This window comes from Trichosurus vulpecula, chromosome 3 (assembly GCF_011100635.1).
Source record: "Trichosurus vulpecula isolate mTriVul1 chromosome 3, mTriVul1.pri, whole genome shotgun sequence".
Taxonomy (NCBI): Eukaryota; Metazoa; Chordata; class Mammalia; order Diprotodontia; family Phalangeridae; genus Trichosurus; species Trichosurus vulpecula.
In genome coordinates, this window is record NC_050575.1 from 159367104 (window position 1) to 159382875 (window position 15772).

General features: G+C 43.7%; 1 protein-coding gene across 1 annotated transcript in view; it reads right to left on the reverse strand.

The window, feature by feature from the left end:
• COL27A1 (collagen type XXVII alpha 1 chain) overlaps nt 1–15772 on the reverse strand; it is a 234115-nt gene that overhangs the window by 192040 nt on the left and 26303 nt on the right. The window contains exon 6 of the mRNA XM_036749857.1: nt 1551–1604. Within this exon, the coding sequence (XP_036605752.1) occupies nt 1551–1604 (54 nt within the window). The remainder of the gene's footprint in view (nt 1–1550; nt 1605–15772) is intronic.

Sequence of the window (15772 nt, forward strand, 5' to 3'; positions counted from 1 at the left end):
CCTAGACTGAGAAATCTAGATACTACACTATGTTCTCTTTAACAGAGGCTAAATTCTACATCTTACAATGATCTCCAATGTGGAAAAGAAGTGACCAGCTGCTTCTAATTCCCACAGGGTCCCTGGGGTTGGGACTTTAAACAAAGACTCCACTAGTTCAATGTCTGCTCCTGTTGGAAGGGTTTCTGGGTAGCATCCAGAGGAAAGCCAGACTAACCAACTATAAAGTTCTTTTCCTTGTATGTGAGATGCTGAGTGATCTTGTTCCTGGCTATTTAGGAGGAGGGTTGGATGGCGGGGGGCAGAGGAGGAGAGTGGATTTACAGGTTTCCGGTGCTTCTGGGCGATTACCACCCTCCAACTCCCCTGGTTTATTGGGGACGCTGTAGGGATGGATTAAATCCTCTGGCACAAGTCGTTTCTATTTTATGACTTCAATGTACAGAATCCCAGGCCTCCCAGCTTTCCAGCATCACAGAGCCCTTTATTATGTGATTTAAGCAATCGGACTCATAGCTGCCTTTTCCTACAAAAAGGCAACCCACATGTATTTCTAATAACTGATGAGAGTGGAGAGCCAGAACCTCGGGTGGGGCTCCCCACTGCAGCTGGGAGCACAGCATTCCCAGGGGCACCTAGAGGAAAGACGTGCTCAGAAAAGGGGCTCAGGGACTCTCAAGCTTTCCTGACTTAGGTATCTGGGAAGCAGGGTGTAAAGGAGAAAGGAAGCTCCACAAAGAAGTATTCACAAGGGATCACAGGAGTGAGAGGGGAGCTAGGGGCCATGCCCACAGTACTTATCACAAGGATCATAGGAAATCCCTGGAAGGTGCCTTAGCAATCCTGTCTCATCATCCAGTCCAACTCTTTGATTTTAAAGATGTAAAAATCCAAGGTGAAAAGGTGAAGAGGCATCATGTCCACAAAACACACAGCTTATAAATAAGTGGTGAAGCCAAGATTCAACCCCAGGTCTCCTCACATCAAATCCAATGCTCTTTCTACTAAATCATGTGGCCCGGACTTCCAGGATGTCTCCTGGAAAGAGGATGACTGGCAGAGTACTGGGTATTGAACAAAGACGCAGACCTGCTGCTTAAATAATGGCTTAAGAAAGTTTTTCCACTACATAACTATGGTCTCTGATGGCCTTTCAAATGAATAGGCAATCCGACCACCTGCATGTGTTTTTGCTTTTCTGTTACAGCCTACCCCAGGAAGAATGTAGGTAGAAAGTCTACATAATCAATATTTTCCCTTGACATAAATCATCACTTAACCAAATTGAGAGGGTGAATATATCTTACTAAGGATTTCCTTAGTTAATTTTAACATCTCTTAAAGCTGAAGACCAATGCAGCATTTCCTAGTTTTTGACTGGTTGGAGGTGCCTTCATTGGTACCCCTGGGGATCTTAGGCTCCTCCTAACTCCTGAGGATTAATGGGATTTGTATCTGCTGAGTAAGCTGGCAAAAAAAAATCCTAAAGCCCTGTTGACGTCAGCTCATGCCACTACTCCCCCCGATCTCAGAGGTCCTGAGAAACCTACCTTTTCACCATCATAGGCCTTTCCAGGGGATAGCCCAGGATCTCCTTTTTGTCCCTACAACAACAGAAAAAACCCAATTTGTGACCATATTAGAAAAGATTCCCTCCCTGAAAGCTTTGCCCTAAGGTGTCCCTTTGTCCCAGAAGGAGGAGGCTCCCTCTAAATGCTCCCACATCCCTCCTCCCTTTGAAAGGAAGATGTCAAACTCCACCTGACTTCTCACCTCAGCTTCAGCTCTGTTGTCAGTCTACCAACCTGACCCACCACTTGCCTTCAACCCACTGGCTCTCACCTCAACCCACAGCTAGCTACTCATTCCTAGGACCTTCTGCTAGCGTCCATTCCCTTGGTAGTTCTCAGTCAGGCACCCTGTGGGAGTTAAGAAACACCTTCTACCATCCTCTTGAGTGCATCTCAGGCAGACATTGTCTCCAGTCTATGACATGATTACCTTTCAATTGGTTGGTACCCAGAAAGTTAATACCCCTTCAAATGTATGTTATACAGCTAAAGGCTAGTGCAGTCATATTAATAATAGCTGACACTTTTACAGCATTTGAAATATATACATTACTTTCCTCATAATAATCCATGAGGTAATACAGTTATATTATACTGATTTTATGAATTAGGGTACTGAGGGTCAAGAGCAGTTACAGGACTTATCCCAAAGTTATATAGTAGCTTTCAGAGGTGGGATACAAACCCAAATCTCCTGACTCCAAATCCAGCACCCTTTCTTCTCTAACACTTTTTTGTTCCCTAAAATTGCCCTGAATTTATTTTTGGGTGCATGCACATATGTGTAAATCCAGATACACATGTTTATGTGTATATACATATACATATACAACATATATACATGCATGTTTGGTGGTGTTCTTCAATTGTTTTTCAGTCATGTCTGACTTGTTATGACCCCATTTGGGGTTTTCTTAGCAAAGCCACTAGAGTGGTTTCCCATTTCCTTCCCCAGCTCATTTTACAAATGAGGAAACTGAAGCAAACAGGGTTAAGTGACTTGCCCAGGGTCACACAGATAGTATCTGGAGCCGGATTTGAACTCAGGAAAATGAGTCCTCCTGACTCCAGGGCCTGGCACTCCATCCACCGTGCCATCTAACTTCCCTTGCTCCATCTAACTTCCCCTTATATATAAACATATGAATATACTTATGTACATATGTACATAACATACATGTACATATATGTATAAATAGATATCTGTATAGATAGCACATTAATATACCTGTGTGCATATACATACTCCTGCCTATAGAATGTAAGCTCTGTTGTTGTCTTTGTCTCTCACCAATGCCTAGCTTGGTGCCTAGTCCATAATGGTTGCCGATCAATTGTCTTTAAATTATTTGTCAATTAACAGGGTCCAGATTCTAAGAATTCAGATATTATGTTGCTGATAATAGCACAGTGTCTGAGAAGCAGCCTCTGAGTGGGAAGGGAAGGCCTGTACCCTTCCACAGACTGCCTCGACATCCTCTATGAACGATGAGCACAAACGTAAGATCAAACAGCCTCATTGTTTGGCTGAGTGTTCAAAAACAGTCAGATGTTCCAATGATACATTAAACACACAGGACAGCAGGAAGCGTGAAAAGGCAGCACTAGATACCTCCTTAGGGGGATCAGGTAAGAGTCCCTCCCTAAAGACATCAATCTTGGTTACACCCAGCTCATCTGAAATGATCCTAGGGATCCACAATCTCTTTGGAAACCCACCCATACCGATATTTCCTTATTATAAAGATTTTTTTCTGATACCAAGCCTGAAATAATAACCATCTCTATTCCTCTGGCATTACCCGCTGGGCCTTAGCTATACCCACTTTGATTTTAAGATTTCTTTACCCTCTGAGAAAAAAATTCACATTCAAATAATTTAGAATTATGCAAAGAGTGTGGCTATATCCAAACCAGCACCATATACAATAGGGATATACTAGAACCTCTTCCTGTAAATACAGAAATCAAGCAAAGAGGCCCATTCTCCTTCCTATTGCTTTTATAGTTCTGGAAATGCTAGCAGTGACACTAAGGCTAGAGAAAGAAATTAAAAGCATAATAATAGGTAAAGAGGAGATAAAACTATCCTTCTTTGCTGATGATGTGATGGTAAACTTGGAAAATGCTAGTAAATCAGCAAAAGTATGAATTGAGACAATTAATGGCTTTAGAAAAGTTGCAGGCTACAAAATAAACTCTCAAAAATCAACCGCATTTCTATATAATAACAAAATCCAAGAGACAAGTAATTAGAAAATGCACAAAGTATCTGGGAATCAATCTACCAAAGCACACAAAAGCCATGTATAGGCCCAATTACAAAGTACTCCTTAAAGAAATAAAAAAAAATTAGGATGGAATATTTCTATTCCTGGAGAAAAATTCAGTACAAGTGGTCATGCCAATATAGTAAAAATGACAATATTAACTTACACTTTTAATATTAGTATTTAATAATTTAATATTCAATCATTTAATATTAACTCATACTTTTAATGTCATAACAAATATCAAAAGGATACATTATAACACTTTATAAAAATAATAAAATTCATTTGGAAAAATGAAAGCTCTAGCGAATCAAGGGAAATTATGGGAAAAAGTAGGAACAAAGTGGGAATAGCACCTCCAGACCTCAAACTATACTATAAAGCAGTAATCATAAAAGTCATTTGGTATTGGTTTAAAAATAGAGAGACCAATGGAACAGACTAGAGAAAGGGGAATAAGAAATAATGGAACTCGAAAACTCAGTGTTTAATAAGGCAGAAATCATAACTTACTTTGGAAAGAACTCCCTATATGATGAAAATTGCTAGTAAAACTGGAAAGCATTCTGGCAGAAATTAGGCTTAGACCAACACCTTACACCATATTGCATAATACAGTCTCAAGGGACACATGAGCTAAATATTAAAGATGATATTATTACAAATTAGAAGAGAAACAGATCATATACCTTTGTATGGGGAGGATCAATTAGTCAGTCAAACATTTATTAAATGCTTACTATGTGCCAGGTGCTGTGCTAAGAACTGGGTATACACAAAGAGGCAAAAGACCATCCCTGCCGGCAAGATGCTTATAATCTAATGGGAGAGACAACATGCAAACAAATATGCGCAAAAGCAAACTATATACAGGATAAATAGGAAATAATTGCCAAAGGGAAGGCACAGTGATGAGGAGGGGCTGGTAAAGATTTCCTGTAGAAAGTAGGATTTTATCTGGTCCTTAAAGGATACATGGAAGGCAGTAGGCAGAGATGAGGAGGGATAGCACTCCAGGCATGGGAGACAGCCTGGAGCTGAGAGGTGGAATGGCTTATTTGTGGAACAGCCAGGAGGCCAGTGTCACTGGACTAAAGAGTATATGTTGGGGAGTATGGTGTAAGAAGACCAGAAAGGTAGGAAGGGGCTGGGTTATGAAGGGCTTTGAATACCAAACAGAGCATTTTGTAATTGATCCTAGAGGCGAAAGGAAGCCGCTGGAGTTTATCGTGAGTGGAGGGTAGATGTATGGGGTGTGTGTCACATGATCAGATGTAGGCTTTAGGAAAACCACATTTTTGTTGTTTGTCCTTCGTTTTCAAAGAGGCCTAATGACGTCATGGGTGATGGCTTGACTTGAGCATCACTCTCTCTTCCTGGGTCATCAAAGTACAGTGGGAGGACACAAGTCAAGACAGCTGACAATGGCCCAAGATGCACTGGGTGACCTTGGTGTCTTCGATGCCTGGCCAAGGGCTAATCTCTTCATACATCTGCTTCAGCTGTCTTCATGACCACTGGAATAAACTGTTCTTATCCACCCATTCTGCTGAAGGAAGTCTTTACGTGCTTGGGGTAGACATCTACCTAACTCACTGTCACGTTTGAGGCCTACTGGTTACCCTCAACCTGGGCCCATCTACCAGGGCCATTTTTCCAGTGTGTGGCCATTGTGCATGTTATAAATTCTTAGAGCCACAGGTGATAGTTGGGTGAAGGTGGACACCAAAAGTAGAGGAGCAGCCTTAAGAAGCTCTCAGCAAGCCTTCACATCAGAGGTGCTAGTTCTCCTCGAACACCCCATACACTCTAGGAAAATCATTTCAGTGGCTGAACAGAGGATGGATTGGAGTGAGGAGACACTTGAAGCAGACAGACCCACCAGCAGATTACTGCAGTAATCAAGGTGTGAGGTAATCAGGCAGTATACCAGAGTGGCGGAAGTGTCAGAGGAGAGAAGGAGGTGTAGTTTGGTGAAGTTGCGAAAGTGAAATCAACAGGCCTTGGCAAGAGCTTAGATATGGGGGTGGCGAGGGGTGAGAGACAGTGAAGAGTGCAGGATCACTCCTATACTGGGAGCCTGAGGCACTGGGAAGATGTTGTTGTCCTTCACAGTAACAAGGGAGGTAGGAGGTAGGGAGAGTTTAGGGGGAAGTAATGACTTCTGTTTTGGACACGTTGAATTTAAGACTGGACATACAGTTCAAGATGTCTGAAAGGCAGTTGGAGATGTGAGACTGTAGGTCAGCAGAGATTGAAGCTGGGAAGGTAGGTCTGAAAGGCATCAGCATAGAGATGCTAATTAAATCCACAGGAGCTGATGATATTACCAAGTGAAGTAGAGGGAAAAGAGAAGAGGGCCTAGGACAAAACCCTATGGCACACTTAGGTAGGGTTAGAGGGCATGATTTGGATGAGGATCCAGCAAAGGAGGCTGAGAAGGAGTACTCAGACAGGTAGGAGGAGAACCAGGAAAGTGATATCCTAGAAACCTAGAGAGAAGAGAGTATAACTTAGGAGAGTGCGATCAACAGTGTCAAAGCCTGTAGAGAGGTCAAGGAGAATGGGGATTAAGAAAAGGCCATTGGAAATTACGAAAAGGCAACTAGATCATTGGTAACTTTGAAGAGAGAGAGAGAGAGCAGTTTCAACGGAATGATAGGGTCTGATGCTGGATTGTAAAGGGTAAAGAAGAGCATGAGAAGAGAGAAAGTGGAGATACCTATCGTAGATGGCCTTTTCAAGGAGGTTAGCCAAAAGGGAGAAGAGAAATAGGACAACAGGTAGTGGTAATGGAAGGATCAAGTAAGGGTTTTTTGAGGATGGGGAAAACATGGTCATATTTGTAGACAGTAAGGAATGAATCAGTAGAGAGGGAGAGATTGAAAATAAATGAAAAAGTGGGGATGACAGAGAGGGCAATCTTTTGGAGGAGATGAGATGGAATGAGATCACTTGAACAGGTACAGGGGTTAGCCTTGCTAAGAAGTAAGGCCACTTCATCATGTGAGACAGGGGTAAAGGAGGAGAGAGTGCCAGGAGGCATCTGAGTGATAAGAGTAACATGAGATAGGGAAGATGAGAGATGAGAAAGCTCACAGAGTATGGCTTCAAACTATTTTTGGTAAAATATGAGTCAGGGTTCTCACCTCAGGGTGGAAGAGAGTAGAAGTCATGGGACATCTGAGGATGAAAGGTCTGCATGAGTCGCTGTGGAGAGTGGGATAATGAGTTGATAAGGGAGGAATAGAAGGATTGCCTAGCAGCAGTGATGGCCCAGTTCAGGTTGTGTAACAAATCTGCAATGGACTCAGAACAGTTGTGCGATTTTCTCCACCTTTGTTCATCAGCATGGTGTATAGGAGAGAAGGTGGTGAATGGTAAGAGTTGTCCAAGGCTGAGGCTTGGCAGGACATTGTAAGGGAGCTAGGATTCAAGAAAAAAGGACAATGCAGGGTTGAATTGGTTCACTAAGGGGTCAAGATGTAGAAAAGCAGAGAGTGACTAATGCAGGGGAGATGTCCTAAGAAAAAATTGAGGGGCCAAGGGTAGGAGATATATTCTTAACAAATTAAGGGATAAAAGCAATTACAAATAATAAAATAGATAACTTTGATTACATGAAACTGAAAAGCTTCTGCACACAAAAAGTACCTAGGATAAAAAGGGATGTAATTGAATGGGAAAAATCAAATTTCTCTGATAAGAATTTGGTATCTAAGATATATAAACTACATAGAATATATATAATATACACATATATACATATATATGTATGTTTATATATGTGTGTATTTTATATATAAGCAAAGATGCTTATATCCTAGGCTCATACCCCAAAGGTAGGTCACTAGTAAAAAGAAAGCCTTCGTATCCATCAGAATTGTAACAGCACTTTTGTAGTAGCAAAGAATTAGAAACAGAGTGGATGCCCATCACTTGGGGAATGACAAACAACCTGGTACAGGAATCTAACGGAACATTACTGCCCTCTAAGAAACAAAGAATATGGTGAATGCCCCAAAAGCGCAGGAAGATTTAAATAAACTGATGCAAAATGAAGTAATAAGCAGAACTGGGGGGGAGGAGAGAAAGATCCCATATACACAAAAATATTTATAGCAGCTCTTATTGTACCAGCAAAGAAATGATGCAAAGCGCAGTAAGCAGAACCAGAGAAACCACAATACACACAATGACTGCAACAAGAACGATGAAAGAATCAAAAAGGAATGCTGTGAGGACTGGCCCAGGAGTCAAGAGGACCTGGGTTCAAATCTGACCTCAGACACTTGCTAGCTGTGTGACTTGGGCAAGTCACTTAACCCCAATCGTCTCACCCAAAAAAAGGAAAGAAAAAGGAATTCTGTGCAGTCATAATAGCCAAGCCCCAAAGAAGATATGCAAGAAGGTACAATTCTACCCTGTATTGCAGAGGTGGAGATAAGGGATGAGGAATAATGCATGGAATGTTAAGACTCTTTTGATGCAAGCTACTTGAGGGAAGAGATGCCTGGCACATAGTAACCGCTTAATAAATACTGACTGACTGATGAAACGTTTCCTCCACCCCCCCCCTTTATCATAAGAGATGGTTCTCTAGGCAGGGAAGAGAGATACAATGAGAAACTCGCATAGTGTAAAAACAAAAGATGTCCATAAAATTTTATTTAAAAAAGCCATATCCAGCCTTCTCCACTGCATCTCAAGCCAAGTTTCTCTATCTCCTTCTGAACTCAGCCACTCTAACTTCTCATCTCGACAGCACAGTGGACAGAATGTTAGACTCATTCGGATCGGAGTTCAAATCCTCCCTCAGATACATACTTAACTGTGTGACTCTGGGCAAGTCATATACCTTTGTTAGCTGCATTTTTCTTATCTATCAACTGGAGATAATAATAATGTCTAAATCGCAGAGTTGTTACCTGTAAAGTGCTTTATGAAGGGTAAAATGCTCTATACATGTTAGCTCTCATTTATTCTTGGAAATTAGAGAATGCCAGAGCTTGAAGGGCTATCTTGTCTGATCTCTTCATGTTACAGATAAAGAAACTGAGGTCCAGAGATCAGAAGGGACTTGTCCAAGGTCACCCAACTGGTTAATGCAGAGCCGGGAATAGAACCTAGGTGTCCTGACAGTTTCCTCCCCTTGGGCCTCCCTCCAGATGGCCTTTGTGTTTCTAGTAATGAGATGCCCAGAACCGAATGCAGGATGCCAGATGTTCTTCCCACAGTACCCTAAGGGAAGAAAAAGTAACTCTCCATTCTCCCCTGATACAAACTTTCTAAACCTACCACCCCTTCTCTCCCCCACTCTCCAACCTGACTCCCTATCACTCCCCTCTCTCCCTCCCCTAGAGCTGCACCTTCCTTTGGATATAACTGGATCAGGTTACGGGCTCAAACCTCATTTCCCAGTTCCTATTAACTCCCAGGCCTTTTACACTGATTCATTCCAGGTTACTTGTTTCTACTGAACCTTGGCGTTTTAGATCCTTCTGCTCTGCAACTTTAAACTGCATTCTGCCCCCCACCATCACCCCTCAAACACTGCTCCTGTTGGCTGTTTCCACCCACAGTTCCAATGCCTTTTATGTCCACATCTCTGAGCTTGCCCCTGTGCTACTGAAGGTTTATTAATGGCCAAAAAAGGATGCCAGATTCTCCCCACACACACAGCCTCTCCTTGCCAGCCAAGGGAGGACTTTCTAGGCCACTAGGACACCTTAGTCCCAAGAGGGCATGTCAAGGAGCCATACCAATGAGCGTTCCAAAGGCACATGCAGGAAAGGAAAAAGAGTAGGACATGGGGAAGGGAAAAGAGAATAAGCAAAAAGAAAGCATTGCAAATAATGGGGCTCGTTAGAAAAAGGCCCCCTGGTTAGTGTGTATGATAGCCACAGGGCAGTAGGAGAAGTACTAGGCTTAGCACCAGAAAAGCCACATTTACGGTGGCTTTCCACCACTTAATAGCCAAGTGAATTTGGATGAGTCATGTAGATTCTCCATGTCTAGGAATAAGAATAAGAAGAATCTACTAATAAGAAGAATAACTCTGTTATTTACTACCTCGATGACCTAAGGCAGATGACTTCACTTTTATGGGCAAAATGAGAGGGTTGGAGTATACGAGCTAGACCTTTCAGATCCAAAACCAATGATTACTATTACTAAAGAGTAATCACGTCACATTGTAAGAACATGTACATTTGTTCTGTTCCTCCAAGATACCTCCTCCAGGTGTCTCTTGAAATTCTGTCATTAGAGATTCATTTCATCCTCTCATGTCAATGCACCTGGAGGAAGAAACATTGTCCTATTCATCAGGTGCAACTCAGTAGGAGTATATGCCAAAGCTTTTCCTGAGATAGGGCAAGAAGCAAAGAAGCATGGAGGCTCTAGTCCCAAGAAGTGGAGAAAAGGGTACCACAGGAGGGAAAGGCTGCAGGAAGGGGAGGTTGGAGGTACCAGAAATAAATGTTTTGTTGAGAGGGATCTTGGCCTCAGGAAGTGTTGAGCAACCACTGTGCCCAGACTTGAACTAGGCCCCTTCCCTTAGAACCCTCTTTAAAAGGGCTCTGAGTCCAGAATCCCTTAAGGCCTTGTATTCCCAGACCTCTCTGAGGCTGCCAAGGTTTGTGGCTACCACTAATGAACTTTGTGCATCCTCAGCATCATCAAAGAGTGCTCGGCCGAGCTCAACCAAAGGGCCATTTGGTTAAAAGGCTCTTCCAGCTCTGAGGTAATGGGGTAGATCTCAGAGGGAATGCCACTTCCTGAGTCAAGTAGAACGTTCTTGAGTCATAATTGCTCCTATACCATCCCCCTCCTCTCCAAGCCTAGCCAGTCTTCCCTCCTCCCTCATCTTTTTCTCTAGCCCAGCCCTCCAGCCTATTTTCTCCATTCCTTCCAGCTTTCTCCAGCAGGGGAACGTGTTCTTGGCGGCTGGCGGCATGGAACACCACTGATTCATTACAGATGTAGTGGGGCAAATTGTGAATGAAGGCCGGCAGAGACTGCCAAATAGTAAGTGAAGTCATGCAGCTAATCTCCCCATGCACACAGCCCTTATCGGAGTTGAGGCTCTGCTCTGAGGGGATCTTCTTTCTGGATTCTCTAGAGGATCTGCCCAGGTAACGGGAGGGTCCCATACCTACCCACCCCCAAATGTACTTCCTCTCCACCAGCACTGGGCATAATACCCTAATCTAGCCAAAGTCAAGACCAGAGACCCATCCATTCTAAACCTTTGCCACCCAGTCCACTGCCCAGTGCTAAAGTTTTCCATCTCCACTACTGACTGTGCCAAACCACAATCTCCAATGAAACATGGAAAATCCCCCTCCTCCATCCTAGTATGGACCAGGAAACTGGGTTGCACTTTGGGAAACAGTCTAATATTTTAGCTCTGGGAGCCAGCCATGGAGAAAGACAGCTCTTCCAGGAACCTATATTGGGATGTAGCAAGAAAACTCTCCAGCTCTGAAATCATTTTGTTTGCTAGGAGATCGGAAAAGTAGCAGCAATGCCAGGTAGTACTTTCCATGACCAGAAAATTGGGCCTGGGTCAACCCATCCTCAGTCCAAGATGAAGGGGCTCTTTCTGTGGAGTTGTCAAACTGCCTGAGGAACATCTTGCTCCAAACTGTTAAATTCAGCCTGAGAGTCAGTCACCCAGTAAGACAAGAGTACAAAGCAGAAATATGGGTTCTACAGTTCTCTGGTACCTCACAAAAGGGATGAATGGGAAAGGAATATGACATTTGAATACAGCCCTTAGAAGAAAAGAACTATGGAACATGATTTTGAGGTAAGAAATCAAACACAATGACACCATATGGGTTTCTATAAACTTTAGGAAAGCAAAGGAAATATCAAATTACAGAATGTCAGAGCCAGAAAGAACCTCAGAATGGAGAAGGTTGGAGCTAAAGAAGGGTTCTTAGGCATCCATTAGTTCAACCTCTTCTTTATTTTTCAAAAGGGGAAACTGAGGCTTAGAGAGGTCAAGTAATTTCATTTTTCTATAAGTTCCTTGGCAGCGGAGACCTTGTTTTATTTAACTCAATATCTGTCATATCACCAAAGACATTATACACACTGGAGGTGCTTAATGGATATCTACTCCATTGCATTCCATCTTCTGGTGCTTTAGCAAAAGCCCTGCCCTCCTTCTCCCATCTAGGTCAAATAATCTGGATCCAAATCTATTTGGACAGTAGTCTTTCCAACTATCACTTCAAATGGCTAGAGATGAAATCATTTGTAAAAAAAAAAAAAGACAACACGGCATCCAGACTAAAATGGCAGCACTAACATGTAATGACCATGGACGATCAGATCAGAACCAGATTACAAAATTCTCAAAGAAAATCCACATTAAGTAGCTGATCCCCTAGGAATCTGGGTTTAAAATTGGCCATCTCTGCATATACCTAGAAGGTTGCCAAAAGTTCACTGCCCTCCTCCACCAAAAAAGGAGGGAACCAAGGGCAGCACCAATGTCCTCTCCTCAACTCACAGCTCCCCAGAACAATCTAGCCTATATCTACAATTCAGCCAAGACCTAGGGAGCATCTGCTGAATCTATACTCAACCATCTGAGCTAAGACGAGAAGTGACCCTAACAACAATTCACATTAATTACAAGCCGCCATCCCTGCAACAGCCCTGTGAAGATGACATTGCAAACATTATTATCTTCCTTTCACAGATGAGTAAACTGAAGCTCAGAAAGGTTAAATGATTGCATGGGATTGGAGTAAGGGTTGGACTGGAGTACACTCAAGGGGAGCATGCATGAGGATGGGCTTGCAGGGAATTCAACCCCTATTACATGATCTGTTTAAAGTTAGAAGGAACCTTAGCAATAATCTGGTGTCTAGTCCAACTCCATCCCCAATACACACATCTATTTTATAGAAAAGGAAACCAAGGCTTTGAAGGCCTTGGGTGGTAAAGTTAGCTTGCCCTTGATCACACCAGGTTTGAAATGCTGGCACTCTAAATCTAAAACTAGGGTTTTTTCTATTGCTGCCTCCTACCCATGCTTCTCCCATCAGGGTGGGAGCTTCCTGAGAAAAAGGGGGGCTATGCCTTTGCCCTAGAGCAGGCATCCACCCCACAAAGAGGAGGGAGCATGCCTCTTCCATCAAAACTGTGGGTCCTCAAGGATATGGCCATCGCTCCTCCTGGAGCATGCATGGCTGGCTGTGACTCCCCATCAAAATCGAAACACATTTCCTTCCTCAGCAAGTCCTCAAAGCTCTTTGCTCCAAGCCCTAGCCCCCTGCTGGAGGGCTCCCACTCATCACTCCATAGTGATACATGGACATCTGCCAGGTGCCATCAGTACTGATGCTCATCCCAGGTGACTTCCCCAAGGGCCAGATATGCTGCTGCAGCTAAATTCTACCAGGAGGTTTGGGACTACAGATTGTGCCCTGGAAGAGGTAGCGGCCCCTTCAGTCATTCAGGTTCAGTTATGCTCATCAGTCCATCTGCTGAGCTTTTTCTCCTGATCCAGGGTGGCTTTAACCCCTCCCTTCCCCAAGGTATAGGCCAGGAGCAGCTGAGGGAGCAAAGGGCAAATTGTCATGAATTGTTAGCCCTTAAGCCAGAATCTAAGCCCTTTAATCTGGAGTCAGGGTTTAAAAGAAAAAAAAACACTGCATTTGGAGACAAAAGACTTGGATTTAAGTCCCAGTTATACCACTAGCTAAGCTCAAATTCTGGCCCTGCTGGGGTGAATGCAGACTGAGTGGGGCCTTGGGTCATATCTAACCCTTCTGAATTTCCCTATCTGCAAAAAGGAAAGAATGACCTCTCTACCTCTCAGACTGGGCCATCATGAAGAATACATGAAATAATGCTTGTCTAGTGCTTTGTAAACTGTGAAGCGCCACATCAATGCAAGCTATGATTATTAAGGCTAAATTCATCAGTGATGGGCTGACCCCAGCAGGAGAACAACACAGCTCCTTTTGGCTTGAGACACAGCCCCAGTGGGAGAAACACCTCCTACGCTTTTGTTCCCAGAATCCGCGCCCTTATCTATTAAAAATTATAAAGGACTGAAGTCTTCTTGCCTGGCAGTCCAAAGTACACAGGCACAGGACTGTAAACTGGGCCATTTGGGCTCACTTTCAGCTATTAGCAGCAATTCCCCAGTTGGTCCCCACCCACCCTTTTCCCCGCCTCCCCCACCACCCCAGCCAGCTACTTTCCAAAATTGATTGCTGAGTGGCTGCCCAGCCCCAGTCTCGCCTTGGCTTCCCCCATCAGCCACATATGCTGGTAGGGTGAGGCAGAGAGGGTCTGCCAGTGTTGGTGAGGTTGTAGGTCAGGGCCCAAGTGAGTGGCATTGTTCAATGATGAAAAGTGCACAGCTGGGTGGGAGAGGAAGAAGCGGGGGAGGAGGGTGTAGCAATTGGGGAATCTCTGGCTGTGGAAGCAAGCCTTGGAGAGCAATAGCTGCAGGAAAATCTCAATAAGAAAACTCTAGATTTACTAGCATTATATAGTAGAAAAAAACATGGGCTCTCAAGTCAGAGGACCTGTGTTCAAATCCTCTTGCAAGAACCTTAGGCAAATCAATTTCCTCTTCTAGGCCTCCATTTTCTCATTTCTAATATGAGGTGACAGGATTAAATGATCTTTAATGTTGCTTCAAGTTCCCAATCTTATGAGGCTCCCCCCAGAAGGAGTAACACATATCATATCGTCCATCCTCCTGACTCCAAGCACCCCTTCTTGATAGATAGCATGTTTATCTGTACATACATATAAAACACACCTTTTCATTCCCCCAACCCTACCCCGCCCCATGGCCTAAACTTAATATCCAGTCTTTAGAATTGAAGAATACAAAGGTAGGGAGGGTGCATAATAAAGGAGCGATATAAGGCAAAGGGTGCTGCCAGCAGCCCTGGAGGTTAGTGCCAGCCACTCAGCTTACTGGCTGAAGAATCTTGGGGTAAGTTGCTTTCCCTCACTGGATCTCAAATACTTCTTTAAATGAGAAGGATGGCTAGACTTGATGGTTTCTCAAGGTCCCCTGAGTCTGTATTTACCAAGGGCCTGTCATGATCCCTGAGATGGCCACCATGATAAGCCTAGAGGATATCAGAAGTCAAAGGTACCTTTGGGGCCCCCACATATTACAGAGGAGGAAACTGAGGGGACTTGCTAAGGTTAATATGAGCAATAAGGAAGACAGTTAAGATGTGAACTCAGAACCTCTGATTCCAAATCCAATGTTCTTTTTACATTGACTCTTGGGTCATTAGTTTAGACAGGATTTGAACCAGTTCTCTACTTTAAATGCAGTGCCCTTTCCACTACACTAAGCCAGACCCAGATACCACCAGAGTTGAAGACAAAACATTCTTTATACTTCCTAAACAAGGCACGGTTTTATCTCATTCTAAAATGTGGCCAGGAAATCTGGGTTCAAGAAAACACAAAAGTGAAAAGCAGAGCTTGAAGCAAAAACTCCACTTGGTCACCTGCCCATCCAAAAAAGAGAGATCCCTGAAGCCCCTCTCTGCAGATCAGACAGGAAGAGATCTCCAAATGAGTCAACTTGGTCCTTCCCTTCCATCAGCAATCTGGAAGCAGCACAGCCAAAGGGATGGGGGAGGGGAAGGAGGAAAGAAGAGATAAGAGAGAGGGAGAGAGGGAGGAGACAAGGAAAAGGGAGAGATGGAGACTGGGACAGAAAAATAAAGGAGGAGGGAGAAAGAGAGAGAAGGGAGAGAGAGGGAAGGGAGAAAGGAGAAAGGGAGGTAAGGAGGGAACAGAGGGAGAGGGGGAGAGGGAGAGAGGGGGAAAGAGAGAGAAAGAGAGAGAGAGAGAGAGAGAGAGAGAGAGAGAGAGAGAGAGAGAGAGAGAGCATGCACATGCTCTGGCCCCTGACATTCAGCT